General features: G+C 45.5%; 1 protein-coding gene across 3 annotated transcripts in view; it reads left to right on the top strand.

Annotated features, from left to right (window-relative positions):
- Positions 1-17,901, top strand: part of COG7 (component of oligomeric golgi complex 7) — a 66,808-nt gene that overhangs the window by 25,416 nt on the left and 23,491 nt on the right. For all 3 annotated transcript variants that reach the window (XR_013411946.1, XM_015125796.3, XM_077986524.1), the window contains 4 exons: positions 4,378-4,576; positions 10,455-10,582; positions 12,162-12,316; positions 15,518-15,634. Coding sequence is in view for 2 of the 3 variants with exons in the window: in XM_015125796.3 (XP_014981282.2) it covers positions 4,378-4,576; positions 10,455-10,582; positions 12,162-12,316; positions 15,518-15,634 (599 nt within the window). In the remaining variant the exon portion in view is untranslated. The remainder of the gene's footprint in view (positions 1-4,377; positions 4,577-10,454; positions 10,583-12,161; positions 12,317-15,517; positions 15,635-17,901) is intronic.

Below are 17,901 nucleotides of genomic sequence, written 5' to 3'. Positions count from 1 at the left end.
CAGAAAGTACAAAAATTAGCTGGGCGTGGTGGCACATGCCTGTAGTCTCAGCAACTCAGGAGGCTGAGGTGGGAGGATCACCTGAGCCTGGGAAGCTGAGGCTTCAGTGAGCCATGATTGCTCTACTGCACTCCAGTCTGGGCAACAGAGTGAGACTCTGTCTCAAAAAAAAGAAAGATGGCTGGGCGTGATGGCTCATGCCTGTAATCCCAGCACTTTGGGAGGCAGAGTTGGGTGGATCACCTGAGGTCAGGAGTTTGAGAACAGCCTGGCCAACATGGTAAAAACCTGTCTCTACCAAAAATACCAAAAGTTAGCTGGCTGTGGTGGCACACGCCTGTAATCCCAGCTACTCGGGAGGCTGAGGCAGGAGAATCGCTTGAACCTGGGAGGTGGAGGTTGCAGTGAGCCGAGATCACACCACTGCACTCCAGCCTGGGCGACAGAGTGAGACTCCGTCTCAAAAAAAAAAAAAAAAAAAGTAAATAAAAGGAAAGAAACAACCACTTTGCTCAAAGCGGTTGTACTTTTTCCACTCCTACACAGTGTGTAAGAGTTCTGGTTGTTCCACATCTTTGCCAAAATTAGGTGTTGACATTCTCTTTATTTTTAGCCATACTGGTGGGTGTGTAGTAGTATCTCATCATGGTTTTTATTTGCATTTTCCTGATGACTAAGGATGTTGAGGAACTTTTCACGAGCTTACTGGCCATTTGTGCATCTTCTTTTGCGAAATGTCTATTCAAGTCTTTTGTCCTTAAAAACAAACAAACAAACAAAAAAAAACCAAAGGTGATTTGCCTTTTTATTATTGAGTTGTAGCAGTTTTTTGTTTTTTGTTTTTTTTGAGATGGAGTCTTACTCTGTTGCCCAGATTGGAGTTCAATGGCATGATCTTGGCTCACTGCAACCTCTGCCTCCTGGGTTCAAGCAATTCTCCTGCCTCAGCCTCCTGAGTAGCTGGGATTACAGGAGTGTGCCACCACATCCAGCTAATTTGTTTTTTTTTGTTTGTTTTTTTTTTTGTATTTTTAGTAGATATGGAGTTTCACTATGTTGTTCAGGCTGGAGGACAGTGGCAAGATCTGGGCTCACTGCAAACTCCTCCTCCCCGGTTCAAGTGATTCTCATGCTGCAGCTTCCGGAGTAGCTGGGACTGCAGGCGCATGCCACCATGTCTGGCTAATTTTTGTATTTTGCGCAGGCTGGTCTCAAGCCCCTGGCCTCAAGCGCTCCGCCCACATCAGCCTCCCAAAGTGGTAGGATTACAGGTGTGAGCCACTGTGCCAGGCCTTGAATTTTTAAAATAACATTTAAAAATAATGAATTTGGTGGTGGTCTAGAGGGTGAACTGATGAGGCTATGTTGGAGACAGGTAAGAACCTTTGGTAGAGGATGGTGATGGAAATGCTGAAGTTCAAGAAGAATGAGCAGTTGTTAGGACCTGGTAACAGATGAATGGACCACAAGAACGGAGAGTCGGAGGGCGGTTTTCATCCTGGTTAAATGGAGACGTTACTGACGGGAACAGAGCAGTTGAAGGAAACAGGTCTGGGGAGGTCAGTGGCAAAAGAATGAATTCCAATTTTGACTGCTTTTAAATTCCAAGTGAGAGTGATGCATCCTAATGGTGACATCCGGTAGGTGGTTGGAAGAAGCACAAATTGAAGAGTCCTCAGCGGTTTAGCTGTTTTTGTTTTTTTTTTTCTTTTGAGAGGGAGTTTCCCTCTGTCACCCAGGCTGGAGTGCAGTGGCGCTCACTGAGTCTCGGCTCACTGCAACCTCCACCTCCTGGGTTCAAGCAGTTCTCTGCCTCAGCCTCCTACGTAACTGGGATTACAGGTGCCCACCACCACATTTTTAGTAGAGACGGGGTTTCACCATCTTGGCCAGGCTGGTCTTGAACTCCTGACCTCGTGATCCACCCGCCTTGGCCTCCCAAAGTACTGTGATTACAGGCATGAGCCACAGCGCCTGGCCTGTTTTTTGTTTGTTTGTTTGTTTGCAACAGAGTTTTGCTCTATCGTCCAGGCTGGAGTGCAGTGGTACAATCTCAGCTCACTGCAGCCTCTACTTCCTGGGATCAGGTGATTGTCCCACCTCAGCCTCCCAAGTAGCTGGGACTACAGGTTCACACCACCACACCTGGCTAATTTTTAAACATTTTTTGTGAGACAGGATCTTGCTTTGTTGCCCAGGCTGGTCTCAAACTCCTAGACTCAAGCGATCTTCCCACCTTAGCCTCCCAAAGTGTTGGGATTACAGGCATGAGCCACTCTGCACCAGTCCTGAATTTGTTTATTAACTCTAAAAGTATTTTGTGGATTAAGATTTTCTACACATAAAATAATGTCATCTGTGAACAGAGATATCTCTGTTTTCAATTTGGATGCCTTTTATTTCTTTTTTTTTTTTAGCCAGTTGCTCTGGCTAGGACTTTGGGTTCTTTGCTGAATAGAGTGGCAAAAGCAGGCATCCTTATCATCTTCCTGTTCTTAGGTGAAAAGCTTTCAATCTCTCACCATCAGGTATCACATTAGCTGTGGGTTTTCATATGCGGCCTTTATTATGTGGAGGAAGTTTCCTTCTATTCCTAGTTTAGTGTTTTTCTCATGAAGGGTATGGAATTTTGTCAAATATATTTTCTGCATTAATTGCGATGATCATGTATTTTTCCCTTCATTCTGTTAATGTGTTATATTACATTGATTCGTTTTTAAAAATTAGAGATTAATATTTTTATTTTTTGAGGCTGGTCTCAAATTCCTGTCTTCATGTGATCCTCCTGTTTTGGCCTCCCAGGTGCTGGGATTACAGGGCTGAGCCACCACCGTGCCCGGCCTTGATTCATTTTTGTTTAGTTTAACCATTCTCCCATTGCTGGGTGAATCCTACTTGGTCATGGTGTACGATGTTCTTTCACATGCTGCTGAACTCAGTTTACTAGTGTTTTGTTGAAGATGTTTGCATGTGTATTCATAAGGCATGTTGGTTTATAGTTTTCTTTTTTTTCTTTTTTTTTTTTTTGTGTCACCTAGGCTGGAGTGCAGTGGCACCATCTCAGCTCACTGCAACCTCCGCCTCCCAGGTTCAAGCAGTCCTCCTGCCTCAGCCTCCCATGTAGCAGGGATTGTAGTCATGCACCACCGCGCCCAGCTAATTTTTTTGTATTTTTAGTAGAGACGCAGTTTCACCACGTTGGTCAGGCTGGTCTCCAACTCATGACCTCAAGTGAGCCACCCACCTAGGCCTCCCAAAGTGCTGGGATTACAGGCATGAGCCCCCACACCTGGCCCATAGTTGTCTCTCTAGTTAGTTTTTGGTGACCATCAGAAAAATGCTACATGAATGCGTTCGTTAGATTTGAAAATAGCTAGACACTTGGGGCCGCTGATAGACATGAACTCGCCAGTTGTTCTGGGCAAGTTGCAAGTTCCAAGTGTTGCCGGTTTACTTTACTTTCTGAGCATGTTCACATTTGCCATGAGAAAAACTTTGGGATTATAGCTCTAAACTAGACCTCTTTTCATCGATCGGGGAGATCCTTTTGAGATGACCCAGGAGACAGCTTCTTTAAAAGTTATACTTCTTTAAAAGGTGCTGTGGCTCACACCTGTAATCCCAACACGTTGGGAAGTTGAGGAAGGAGGATAGCTTGAGGCTAGGAGTTTGAGACCAGCCTGGGCAACATAGTGAGACCCTGTCTCTACAAAAAATAAAATAAAATAAAAAAATTAGCCAGGTGTGGTAGTGTGCCTGTAGTATCAGCTACTTGGGAGGCTAAGGTGGGAAGATCACTTGAGCCTGGGAGTTAAAGACTGCAGTGAGCTATGATTATGCCACTGCACTTCAGCCTGGGTGGCAGAGTAAGACCCTGTCTTAAAAAGGTTTTTAATTTTTAATTTTGATTTATTTTTATTTTTTTTGAGACAGAGTCTCGCTCTGTCACCCAGGCTAGAATGCAGTGGTGCAATCTTGGCTCACTGCAACCTGCACCTCCCGGGTTCAAGTGATTCTCCTGCCCCTGCCTCTCGAATAGGTGGGATTACAGGCATGTGCCATCACACCCAGCTAATTTTTGTTTTTTTTTTTTTTTTTTTTTTTTTTGAGACGGAGTCTCACGCTGTTGCCCAGGCTGGAGTGCAGTGGCGCGATCTCGGCTCACTGCAAGCTCTGCCTCCTGGGTTCAGTCTCGCCATGTTGGCCAAACTGGTCTTGAACTCCTGGCCTCAAGTGATCCACCTGCCTTGGCCTCCCAAGGTGCTGAGATTACAGGCATGAGACACCGTGCCTGGCATCTCAGAAAAGTTTTTAAAAAAAGGTGGGCTCCTACTTGGCTCCATGTGCTAAGGCAGGTACACCTCTCTCTCACTGCAGGTTTTCCAGAAGCCCCACGAGGTGGTAATGGTGCTGCTGATTCAGACCCTGGGGGCCCTCATGCCCTCGCTGCCCTCCTGCCTCAGCAACGGTGTGGAGAGGGCAGGGCCCGAGCAGGAGCTCACCAGGCTGCTGGAGTTCTACGACGCCACCGCCCACTTCGCCAAGGGCTTGGAGATGGCACTGCTCCCCCACCTACGTAAATATTCCTTCCTGCCAGTTCTGCAGCTTGTCTTTACTCGCTCTTTCTGAAGCGTCTGGGGCCTGGATGTTTGCCTTTTCAGATGACTGATTTTACAGAAGTGGAAGGGATCGGTGTTTTCCTTCTCAGCAGATGTGGAGGGCTTTTCCACGAAAACATTGCCATCAGGGAAATAGTTGTTTAATATATTTGCCTGGCTCCAGTGCCGCCTGGGTGCCTTACATGCTCCGGGGATGTGATGGACACCTCTGCGGGGGCTTGGGATATAAAAGAGGCATCACAGTGAGGCAGGTAGACGTTATGGCAAAGAGTTGGCAGCAGATTACACCAGGAGGCAAGTGTGCTCATCCCTCAAAGTCATCACGAAGCCTCAGACAGTTCACCCTCAAAAGTCAGTTTTAGAGAACAAATAGGCTACAGGGGCTTTTTGTAGGAGCAACAGCAAGTGTCCTAGGGCAGGGGAGCTGTGTTAGGAGTACAGGTGGTTGTAGAGAAAATGGGCTTTCCCCGGTGGCCAACTGAGAGCAGAGGACCCCTTACTCCCATTTGGGTAAACAGCGCCTGGTGTGTGACGTGCTCCAAGCTCTTTCCCATCTCTGTTAAAAGCTTCATAAATTTTTAAAGAACACAGATCCTGTGACGTATGTTGCTGTCAAATCAGGAAATCGCTTCAGGAAGGCCTTGTTCTGCTGTTGGCGGCTGTGTGTCACAGACTTGGTTTATTTAATAGTTACTCTCTTTAATTACATTTGTGTATAATTGCATCGTACATTCCAGGGAGTGTGTTTATTGTTCAGATTCCTGATGACTCATCGGTGTTTTTGGCACGCTCACAGGTCAGGCCTTAGTTATGGGAAAGGCCCGGTGGATGGGGAAGCTTCCAAGGGACCGTGATGCCTTTGTGGAAGTGGCTAAAGAGAATTGAGAGAGCTGGGCTAAGGCGAGTTACCGCAGCACGGTGGGACGAAGGTGGAGCAAGGAACGGCCGTATCCTTCCCCTGGGGATGGATGTAGTGGGGAAGAGAACCACTCTTGAGACAGATCTAGAAGTGCTTTGCTAGTCAGCCATGGGACGAGTCTCAGTCTCGCCCAGGCTGGAGTGCAGTGGCGCGATCTCCACTCACTACAATCTCCACCTCCTGGGTTCAAGCAATTCTCCTGCCTCAGCCTCCTGAGTAGTTGGGATTACAGGTGTGTGCCACCACACCCAGTTCATTTTTGTATTTTTTAGTAGAGATGGGGTTTAGCCATGTTGTCCAGGCTGGTCTCGAACTCGTGACCTCAGGTGATCGACCCGCCTCAGCCTCCTGAAGTGCTGGGATTAGAGCAGGTGTGAGCCACTATGCCCGGCTAGGACTTTAGATTTCTTTTATTTTTTTTTTTCTTTTTTTTTTTGAGACAGAGACTTGCTTTGTCGCCCAGGCTGGAGTGCAGTGGTGTGATCTTGGCTCACTGCAACCTCCGCCTCCCAGGTTCAAGCAATTCTCCTGCCTCAGCCTTCCAAGTAGCTGGGATTACAGGCACACACTACTACATCTAGCTAATTTTTTTGTATTTTTAGTAGAGACAGGGTTTCACCATGTTGGCCAGGCTGGTCTCAAACACCTTACCTCAAGTGATCCACCCATCTTGGCCTCCCAAAGTGCTGGGATTACAGGCATGAGCCACCACACCTGACCTAGATTACTAATGATTCTCCCTGAGGTTTTCCAAAAGAGTTTTGGTTTTTCTTTTAACTTTAAAATTCTTTGGAAACACACAAAAATAAAAATAAAAAGAGAGCAAGAACAATCCATAAACTCATCAGTCAGAGCCACCAACAACATTATTTGCTTCCAGTAATACAAATATAAATACACATTGTTCACAAATATTAATATAAATACTTAATGTCTACCATATAAATATAATAAATACATAATATATATTTAACATATGCTTCTTTTTTTTTTTTTTTTTTTTGAGACGGAGTCTCGCTTTGTCGCCCAGGCTGGAGTGCAGTGGCCGGATCTCAGCTCACTGCAAGCTCCGCCTCCCGGGTTTACGCCATTCTCCTGCCTCAGCCTCCCGAGTAGCTGGGACTACAGGCGCCCACCACCTCGCCCGGCTAGTTTTTTGTATTTTTAGTAGAGACGGGGTTTCACCATATTAGCCAGGATGGTCTCGATCTCCTGACCTCGTGATCCGCCCGTCTCGGCCTCCCAAAGTGCTGGGATTACAGGCTTGAGCCACCGCGCCCGGCCAACATATGCTTCTATGTATTTACATGTAATAATATGTTATATAATATATACAAAATATCTTAAAATATTGGTTGTAGACAGTCTTATATTTTCATTTTTTGAAATGCTCAAAATAATATAATGAGCATTTTTCTTATGTCATTAAATGTTTTCCTAAGACATAGTTTTGTTGTTTTTGTTGTTTTTTTTGAGACAAGGTCTTGCTCTCTTGCCCAGGTTAGAGTGCAGTGACACTATCACAGCTCACTGTAGCCTTGAACCTTCTGGGCTCAAGTGATTCTCTGAACTCAGCCTCCTGAGTAGTTGGGACCACAGGCACATGCCACCAAGGCTGACTCATTTTTAAAAATTTTTTGTAGAGACAGGGTCTCCTTATTTTGCTCAGGCTGGTCTCAAACTCCTAGACTCAAGCGATTCTCCTGCTGGCCTCTCAAAGTGCTGGGATTACAGGTGTGAGCTACCACACCTGGCCAATTTACTACCATTTTTTAATCACTATGATATATAAAACTATTATGAACTGTTTTATACATTAGTTTTTGAGCCTAGCTCTGATTATTCCTTAGGATAAGTTTAAATTTGCAGTTGCTCAGAAATGAAAATTTTGAAGATTTTTTTTTTTTTTTTTGAGATGGAGTCTCGCTCTCTTGCCCAGGCTGGAGTGCAGTGGTGCGATCTCTGCTCACTACAGCCTCCACCTCCTGGGTTTACGCCATTCTCCTGCCCCAGCATCCCGGCACGTTTCGTTCTTTAGACCTATTTTTGTATCTATCAGTAGTGAACAAAGGTGCCTGTGTTCCCATGCCCTCACCAGCACTAGACTCTTTTTTTCTCCTGTCATTGGCAGGTTCTTAGACAATTACTGATATATCATTTTAGTTTTTCACTTTGGTTATTAGCAAGTTTGAAAGTTACGTTATAAAAAGTATCTTTTCTCTTTTGAATTGCTTATTCTTTAGCCTGTTATTCTGTTTGGGAGTTTAACTGATTTCTGGTTAATTTGTAAGAGCAATTTATTTAAAATAATATATTATTAACTATATTATAAAAAACGACAAAAGTATGTATTATAAGAATTAATGATATAGAAATCTGTGACACAAAATAACTCTCCTATAATCCCACTTTAACCACTGTTACAAATTTGGTGCATATACCTGAAAGATCCTTATATAGTCAGGAAGTTTTACCATTGGTTATCAAATATGTTGTAAATATATTGCCTAACTTTTAGTTTTACCTTTAACATTTTCTCTATTATTTTAATAATTAATACAGGTACCTAATACAATTCAAAATATAAAAGATTATGCAATGTAGAGTAAATTTTAAAAATTTAGATTGACTTTATCATTATAGAAAAATCTAGAAAATACAAGGACGGAAAAAAAAACCATTCTCAACCCACCATTCAGAAACAGCATTTTGGGTCAGGCATGGGGGCTTGCACCTGTAATCTCAGCACTTTGGGAGGCCAAGGTGGGGGAATCATTTGAGTCCAGGAGTTCAAGATGAGCCCTGGCAACATAGTGAGACCACATCTCTACAAAAAACAAAAAAATTTAGCCAGGTGTAGTGGCACGCACCTGTAGTACTAGCTACTCAGGAGGCTGGGGTGGGGAGGTCTCTTGAGTCTGGGAGGCCAAGGCAGTGGTGACCTGTGGTTGGACCACTGCACCTTAGTCTGGGGAACTGAGTGAGACCCTATCTCGAAGAAAAAAGGAAATAACACTTTGGATTCTATACATGTGCAGATTTGATTATTACCACATTAGACCCACATTACTTTACCTAATCTCTACAAAACCTTGTAAAATTGGTGCCAGAAATCAAGACCAGCAGACTTTAGCTGAGTGAGTATTGAAGGAGAAGTAGGAGTTAACTAGATGAAGAGGGAAGGGATGAAGCCGGTCCTTCCAGACAGAGGATCAGCATGTGAGCAGAAGGAAGCTTTTAGGAACTGAGAGAAGGCTAGGAGCTAGAGGAAGAGGGAAGGAGGATGAGGCTGTAGAAGTAATAATAAAACTATCTGGAGGAGGGGACCAGAAGGAGGTGAGGACACCAGTAAGTAGGCGATTACTTTTACTAATCCCCTGTTGAGACTGTGTCCAAAGCTTTCTGATTCTGAGCCATGTTTCCATGAACATCCTTCTATCTCTGTGTATTTGTTGATTTCTTTGAGATGATTTTCAGGAACTGAATTACTGTGTTATAGAATATGCACATTTACATTTTGATACGGCGTGTTTTACATTTTTATGTGGTTGAACGTAGGAATTTTTGGAATGCCTGGGCTATGGGGTATCCTTTTGTTTTTTGTTTTTGTTTTGAGACAGAGTCTCGCTCTGTCGCCCAGGCTGGAGTGCAGTGGTGTAATCTCTGCTTCCCGGGTTCAAGCTATTCTCTTGCCTCAGCCTCCCAGGTAGCTGGGACCCCAGGTGCGTGCTACTATGCCCAGCTAAATTTTTTTTTTTTGTATTTTTAGTAGAGACGGGTTTCACAATATTGGCCAGGGCTGGTCTCAAACTCCTGACCTCAAGTAATCCGCTCACCTCGGCCTCCCAAAGTGCTGGGATTACACGCGTGAGCCACCATGCCCCGGCAGTGGGAGTATCCTGTTTCTGTGATGTCCTAGGAATATGTGGCATGGAATTTGTTCTTCCTGTATTGCCTTTTTTCTGTGGCAATTCTTTTTTTTTTTTTTTTTTATGAGATGGAGTCTTACTTTGTCGCCCAGGCTGGAGTGCAGTGACACGATCTTGGCTCACTACAACCTCCGCCTCCTGGGTTCAAGCGATTCTCCTGCCTCAGCCTCCCGAGTAGCTGGAATTACAGGTGCCCGCCACCATGCTCGGCTAATTTTTGTATTTTTAGTAGAGATGGGGTTTCACCATAATGAGTAGGTTGGTCTCAAACTCCTGACTTCAGGTGATCCACCTGCCTCGGCTTTCCAAAGTGCTGGGATTACAAGCATGAGCCACCGTGCCCGGCCTCTGGCAATTCTTGAACCTGACCTTGACGAAGGTTATTTTTTTTTTTTTTCTTTTGGAGACGGAGTCTCGCTCTTATTGCCCAGGCTGGAGTGCAATGGCGTGATCTTGGCTCACCACAACCTCCGCCTCCCAGGTTCAACCGATTCTCCTTCCTCAGCCTCCTGAGTAGCTGGGATTACAGGCATGTGCCACCATGCCCGGCTAATTTTGTATTTTTAGTAGAGACAGGGTTTCGGTTTCTCCATGTTGGTCAGGCTGGTCTCGAACTTCTGACCTCAGTTGATCTGCCCACCTTGGCCTCCCAAAGTGTTGGGATTACAGGCATGAGCCACCGCGCCCAGCCAATGAGGGTTATCTTTTGAAGGGATTCTTATCCGTGATGGGCCATGAGATTCAGGGGGCTGGTGTCTTTAATAGTGCTTTAGGCAAACCACATGCAAAGCCCAAATTTATCCAGATATTTGCTGAACTGATTGTAGGAGAAGCTTCCATGAATGATAAAAGCTGCTTAACAAAATGTATTCCCCTGTGGAGATCAAGTGGGGAAAGTTCTAATAGAGCGCCTCTTGATTGTTGCTTTCCCATAGTTAATTTCAGTTTCTTTGTTCATGATCGTTTTACATTTCTGATTCTCTAAAGATGAACACAATCTGGTAAAAGTCACGGAGCTGGTGGATGCCGTGTATGATCCATACAAACCCTACCAGCTGAAGTATGGCAACATGGAAGAGAGCAACCTCCTCATCCAGATGAGCGCTGTGCCTTTGGTAAAGTCGCAGTGTGTCCTGGGGCCACTGAGGAAGCATTCTGTTAGCCAGGCTCTCGGCCACGTCTGGGAGAGGGCTGGGGAGTTGGGATAGGGGGTGCTGAAATACGGGATTTAAGCACTCGTGGGCTCTTGTAATCCCAATGTAAAACGAGTCCGTATATTTGTTACCAATTTTCTGTTGATTGATGGATTGAAACAGGGTCTCCATCTGTCACCCAGGCTGGAATGTAGTAGTGCGATAACAGCTCATTGCAGCCTCGACCTCCTGGGCTCAAGTGATCCTCCTGCCTCAGCCTCCTGAGTAGCTGAGACTCCAGGCATGTACCATCACGCCTGGCTCATTTTTGTGTATGTTTTATAGAGACAGGTTTTGCCATGTTGCCCAGGCTGGTCTCAAACTCCTGGGCTCAAGCAATCCACCCACCTGGGGCTTCCAAACTACTGGAATTACAGGCGTGTGACAACCTACCGGGCCCTAGTTTTCTATTTAAAATCCCCAGTGAAGGTTTAAAGAAAATGAGAGGCTTAAATCTTTTGGGGATAAGTTGATTACCTCCCTGGTTTAGTAATTTCTTATTAAGGCTGTCTTTTGTTTAAGGAAGACATGCAAATGGGCACAGGAGCTTAGCACTCCTGGGCAATGTTGCAGGGGCAGGTTCACTATGTGGGCATGAAGGGTGGAACTGAGGCCATTTCCATTTCAAATATTATTCTGTTTTCAAGTCATAAGGTTGTCTAGCGAGAGGTGCATTGACATTTCAGAATTGATCTTATAGTAGTTCAAATCTACTGCCTCTTACGATTTTCTCGTTTTCTGGGGATATGCCTAGAAAGTCTGTTGCACTTCAGTGCCATACTTGCCCCTGAAGGAAGGAAGCATTTTCCTTTTGCCTTATTTATTTATTTATTTATATTTATTTTTTTGAGAGGGTCTTGCTCTGTCACCCAGGTTGGAGTCCAGTGGTGCCCAGGTTGATGTGCAGTGGCACAGTCACAGCTCACTGCAACCTTGATCCCCCAGGCTCAAGCGATCCTCCCACCTCAGCTTCCCAGTAGCTGGGACTACAGGTGCACGTCACCACGCCAGGCTAATTTTTTGTAGAGATGGGTTTTCGCCATGTTGCCCAGGCTGGTCTCAAACTCCTGGGTTCGAATAATCTGCCCACCTCTGCCATCCAAAGTACTGGGATTACAGGCTTGAGCCACCGCACCCAGCCCCCTTTTGCTACATTCTTTGGAGCTTCTGATACGGAGAATTTGAATCTCGAGAGCCAGAGGGAGAGATATCATCTTAATAATCACAGAAAAAGAGGAAAGCAATGAAAAACATTAGGATGAAGTAGACAGACATTTGATCGTGCTTTTCTGCTAGGAGTGAATTTCCATGATCCCACTGATGACTTAGACTGTTCTCCCTTGATTCAGGTTCTAGAGGAGCGTTCAAAGGTTGGGACTATATTTTTGACATCGTTATTAAGTGATTTTACTACAGATGAGAGGGCTTGGAGGTCTTCCCCTATCTCAACGTCTGTTCTAAAGCCTGACATAGCTTTTGTTTGTCTGTATTTCCTCACCAGGAGCATGGGGAAGTGATTGACTGTGTGCAGGAGCTGAGCCACTCTGTGAACAAGCTGTTTGGTCTGGCATCTGCAGCCGTTGACAGATGCATCAGATTCACCAATGGCCTGGGGACCTGCGGCCTGCTGTCAGCCCTGAAATCCCTCTTTGCCAAGTAAGGCTGGGGGACTGGGGACCAGACGGGCCACATTGGAGCACTGTCTGTCCCAGTTAAAAATGCACGTGTTCTGTATTCGTTCTCTGAACCCTGGGAAACACTTGCACCTGAGCCCAAGAGGATGTTGTTAAGGATATTCACAGTGGCATTGTTTGTAATGGTGGAACATTTGAAACAACGTAAATGTCTACCCATTAGGGAAGGCTACATAAGATGTGACATATTCATATGAGGAAAACTTGTGCAGCGGTTAAAGTATGTTAAGGAAAAAAAAAAAAGAAACCTTAGACAAGTTAAATTTAACAAAGTTTATTTGAGCAAGAAAAAGGATCTATGACCTGGTGCGGTGAGTCACGCCTGTAATCCCAGTACTTTGGGAGGCCAAGACAGGTGGATTGCTTAAGCTTAGGAGTTCGAGACCAGCCTGGCCAACAAGGTGAAGCCCTGTCTCTGATTGTTCCAGAAATACCGAGCATGCCTCTGTGAACTGTGGAGGCTCCTTGGACCCAGAGCTCTCTGGCATTGCCATCGGGCATCCAGCGTCTCAAAAGTAGTTCCTCATAGACATTTCTATAGGACCACATCATCTGGTGTGGCTAGATGAGCCCGGATGTGTTCCTACAGAAAAAGAAACATCAGACTGGGTGCAGTGGCTCACACTTGTAATCCCAGCACTTCAGGAAGCTGAGGCGGGTGGATCACTTGAGGTCAGGAGTTCGAATCCAGCCTGGTCAATGTGGCGAAACTCATCTCTACTAAAAATGCAAAAATTAGCTAGGCATGGTGGTGGATGCCTGTAATCCCAGCTACTTAGGAAGCTGAGACATAAAAATCGCTTAAATCCAGGAGGCAGAGCTTGCAGTGAGCCAAGACTGTGCCATTGCACTCCAGCCTGTGCAACAAGAACGAAACTCAGTCTCAAAAAATAAAAAATAAATAAAAATAATACATTTCCATATTAAGCATTCAAACTGTGCAAAAGTATACCTGGCAAACCCCGGCCATCTTCTCTAAAAGGGAAGATTTTGAAGTTACCAAAATAGCTGATGCTTATAAAATTAGGGAAATCAGGTTGAAGCTAACTTGAGCAGGGTTCAAATGGCACATTGTTCAGTAGTGAGGAGGGTTTGGGGAAGGGCATTAAGGGAGGCAGGGGCAAGGAGGACAGGGCCTGCAGGGAAGGCAGGAGTAGGTTGGCCTAACTCAAACTAGGATGAAGCATAGAGTATAGCGGCCAACTGGTGGTTCAAGAAGGAGGGGTATTAAGACTGTGATGGGCACAGGAGCTCTGGACACTTACTAGTGGGGACCTTGGAGATGATAGTGCTCCTCTCTGAGTAAACTGATGATGACAATATCTCCTTTCCAAGGAGACTGTGAATATTAACCAAAAACATACCATTAAAGCCCCTAACACAGTGACTCTGATGTGGTTGACAGCTGGAAATGTGTATTGTGAGAAACAGCTGGAGGGTTTGAGGACAAAGATGATGTGATGAAAGCGACGCTTTCCTCTGAGATTTCATGACAAACCCATTTAGAATTCTGGATCGACAGATAATGAACTGGAGAAAGCATTTGCTTATAGCCATACCTGAGAATAGCGGCTAAACACAACTCCTCCTGCAGGGTGCGCCTGCTCTTTCTGCAGAGCACATGGATGTTTGCCATAGTTTCGGGGGTGGTGACACGGTTGTTTAACCTCCCATGGCTAAAGCACAATCATGTTCCTTAACATTCCCCTGTCGGTTTGTCCTTGAGGCCAGCCCCTCTCCCTCCTGGGACTTACAACCCTAGGAAGCTTTCACCTCTGTTGATGCAAGGGGAAGGTGTTGTCAGTGGGACTCTGTGTTTTGTAGCTTTCCGCCTGAAAGCCGTTTCTTCCACTTGGTGGCCTATGTCTCCACTGCATGGACTGACCTTTCGGGACTGTGCCCTGGGTCCTCACATTTCACTTTCCTCATTTAGAGCTTCGGTTTGGGAGGGGCAAGCAGCAAGGCCTCTTGTGATGCATGCAAATGTCCCAGGTTTCTTAGCTTTCAGAGGACATGGGGGTATAAGTATGGGGCACACACTCTGTTCTCCCGGAGCTTAAAGTCTAGCAGCAGCAATAAGCATCACACAGGCTCTTTCTTTATCTGGAAACAAGGTCTTGCTCTGCCACCCAGGCTGGAGTGCAGTGGTGTGCTCATGGCCCACTGCAGCCTTGACCTCCTAGGCTCAAGCCATCTTTCCACCTCAGCCTCCCAAGTAGCTTGGACTACAGGCACATGCCACCACGCCCAGCTAATTTTTGTATTCTTTGTAGAGACAAAGTTTTGCCATGTCAGCCAGTGTGGTCTTGAACTCCTAGGCACAAGTGGTCCTCCCACCTTGGCCTCCCTAACTGCTATGATTACAGGCATGAGCTACCACACCCGCCTAATTTTTTTTTTTTTTGGAGATGGGTTCTCACTGTATTGCCCAGGCAGGTCTTAAACTCCTTGAGCTCAAGTGATCCTCCCTCCTCAGCCTCCCAAAGTGCTGGGATTACAGGTGTGAGCCACCACGCCCTGTCTAAACAAGCTGTTTAACTACAGTGTTTTAGACGCTATGAGGGAAAAGTAGGTGTGTACAGTGAGAGCAAACAGCGCAGCCTGTGAGGGAGGATCTCCTGGCTTTGAATCCACTTTCATGCTTCTGTCCCATTAAAGTCAGACCCTTGCCAACCGTGAAACTTTAATCTCTGTGCCACGGGTATTTACATTTAGAGGATGAGAATGATGCAGAGGTACCTTGGATGTCATGACCTTCCTTACGTTATCCCAGGTCACAGTCAGTTACTACCTTGGGACTGTGATGTTTAAATAGTTCTTCAAACCTGCTTTCCCAGAAATGTACTTATCTGGATGAGGGGGGATTTATCAGCATCATCTCTCACGTGGTTGCTCCCTGGAGTCAACTTCACGATTATTCCTTCCTTCTCCTCTTGGGCATCTCTCTTAGAAACTGCTCAACCAGGTGGTGAAGACAGTCTTGCCACATAGAGAAGACCTTTTTGTGGTCAGAGGTTTACAAGCAGTTTCCCTCCTCGGTGGGAGCCTCTAAAGATGCTCTCAAGGCCATTAGCAGTTGGTCCAGAGCTGTAGAATTCCAGGTCTCTTTAGAGCTGGGGAATCGATGGTGACCTCCCTACCATTTTCTTCCCTTTCCCGGCAGGTATGTGTCTGATTTCACCAGCACTCTCCAGTCCGTACGAAAGAAGTGCAAACTGGACGACATTCCTCCCGACTCCCTCTTCCAGGAAGATTGGACGGCTTTTCAGAACTCCATTAGGTAACCCGGGGGTGGTAATTCCAGCTTGCTCCTAATGTAGTCAGCATAAACATGCATGTGCAGTATATAGAAATGACAAACGTGTTTGGAAGGGGTTCATTTTTTTTTTCTTTCACTGCCTTTTTAAAAAGCAAATACTCCAGACTCTAAACACAAACCAATAAATAAAAACCCAACCCAAACTAACCAACAAAAAGACCCCTCCAGCTCTTAAGATATTTTTTAAAGTTCAAATGCCTCATCTCCTTTAATGACTTAAATTTTTTATATTTGATGTGAGATTTTTTACCCCCCCTTAGCCTATAGTTTTTATAGACCTAAAATAACGTAGGGCTTATGTACTAGAAAATGCACAGGTGTTTGGATCCTGTTTCTGGATCTGAGAACCATGGTACATGGTAGTGAATGGTTCCGGGCAATGCTATTTGGCCTGGAAAAGGCCATTTAAGAGTTCAGTGAAAGGGCTGGGCTTGGTGGCTCATGCTTTTCATCCCAGCACTTTGGGAGGCTGAGGCAGGCAGATCACTTGAGGTCAGTAGTTCGAGACCAGCCTGGCCAACATGGTGAAACCCCGTCTCTACTAAAAATACAAAAATTAACCGGGTGTGGTGGCGCATGCCTGTAATCCCAGCTGCTCGGGAGGCTGAGGCAGGGGAATTGCTTGAACCTGGGAGGCAGAGGTTACAGTGAGCCGAGATCCTGCTGCTGCACTCCAGCCTGGGTGACAGGGTGAAACCCTGGCTCAAAAAAAAAAAAAAAAAAAAAAAAGGGTTCAGTGAAAGAAGGAATTGAGGTGACCCTCTCAAGTGTTTGTTGATGGCCAGATTCTGGAATAGCCTGTGTGGCCTATGGGCCACTAGGTAGACACCCTATTTTGCCCCAGGCCCTGAGGCTTGATGGAGGTTCCATCAGCAGTTGCCTGAGAAAATTTGGTCCTTGACATGTCCAGCTGGAGAGCATGGACTGTTGGCCTATGGCCAGGTTTGACCTATGGACATGTTTGATCATTGCAGTTTTTAACAAGTGGATTTGTTGCCAATATTGAAAAGCTAGATTTAACATGATCCGGATTTCTAATGTCACCTAAAAAATGAGACGCTCAGGCAACACTGGGCCTGCATTGTCATAGCCACTGGGGCTGGCAGCAGGGGTCCCTGAGGAATGGCACGGGTTCCCTGTTGTGCGGTGCTTCTCTCCTCTCCCAAGTAGGCTAACAGCGATACAATTAGGCTCTCAGACCACTTGGGAGAGAAGAGAAGCACCATACAACAGATGAAAAGCAGGCTGGGCACGGTGGCTCACACCTATAATCCCAGCACTTTGGGAGGTCGAGGCAGGTGGATCATCTGAGGTCAGGAGTTCAAGACCAGCCTGACCAACATGGTGAAACCCTGTCTCTACTAAAAATAGAAAAATCAGCTGGGCATGGTGGCCCATGCTTGTAATCCCAGCTACTTGGGAGCCTGAGGCAGGAGAATTGCTTGAATCTAGGAGGTGGAGGTTGCAGTGAGCCAAGATTGCACCATTGCACTTCAGCCTGGGGGACAGGGCAAGACCTCATCTCAAAAAAAAAGCAATCTGGACGTTTCTTTTTCTTAAAACCATTCCTCCTGGATATATTTTCCCAAGAGAGAAATGGCCGTTCACCTGGCGCACTTCACCCACTTTCATGTCTTACCTGACCCTTGCCCTGACACATGTAGTTCTCAATGCGGTGGCCTGTGTCAGAGCAGACCCAGACCCACCCAAGGCTTTTGGGTAGATCTAGGACCACTCAGGACTATTTTAGATTATTACCTCACCTCACAGGCTCTGTTCTGGATTTTATTTTGATGAAATTTAATGTTCTATGGGTTGATAGGTGCAGCAAACCATGATGACACACAGTTACCTATGTAACAATCATACACATCCTACACATGTATCCCGGAACTTAAAATAAAATTAAAAAAAATTTAATGTTCTAGATGCTAACTGTATCCCTTATCACCCGTGGTGGTTTGGTATTCTGGAAAATATTATGCACAAGTTTGTTCTGTTGCACTTAAGGGAAGTGGCATATTTTACTTTCTCATAAACTTTTCTTATGATGGAATGCCTAGATACCCTGGTGATGATGGGCAGTTTTAGAGAAAGTTAAAAGTTAACTAGACTTAAGATGTTTTTAATCCTTGGATTTGTCCTGACATTATGAGTTTGGTGTTGAAGGACTCAGCAGCTGGGAGTTTGAGGCTTGGCATAAAATAACTTGAAAATTAAAGGATCAT

This window comes from Macaca mulatta, chromosome 20 (genome assembly GCF_049350105.2).
Source record: "Macaca mulatta isolate MMU2019108-1 chromosome 20, T2T-MMU8v2.0, whole genome shotgun sequence".
Classification (NCBI taxonomy): Eukaryota; Metazoa; Chordata; class Mammalia; order Primates; family Cercopithecidae; genus Macaca; species Macaca mulatta.
This window is presented reverse-complemented; position numbering and strand designations above follow the sequence as displayed.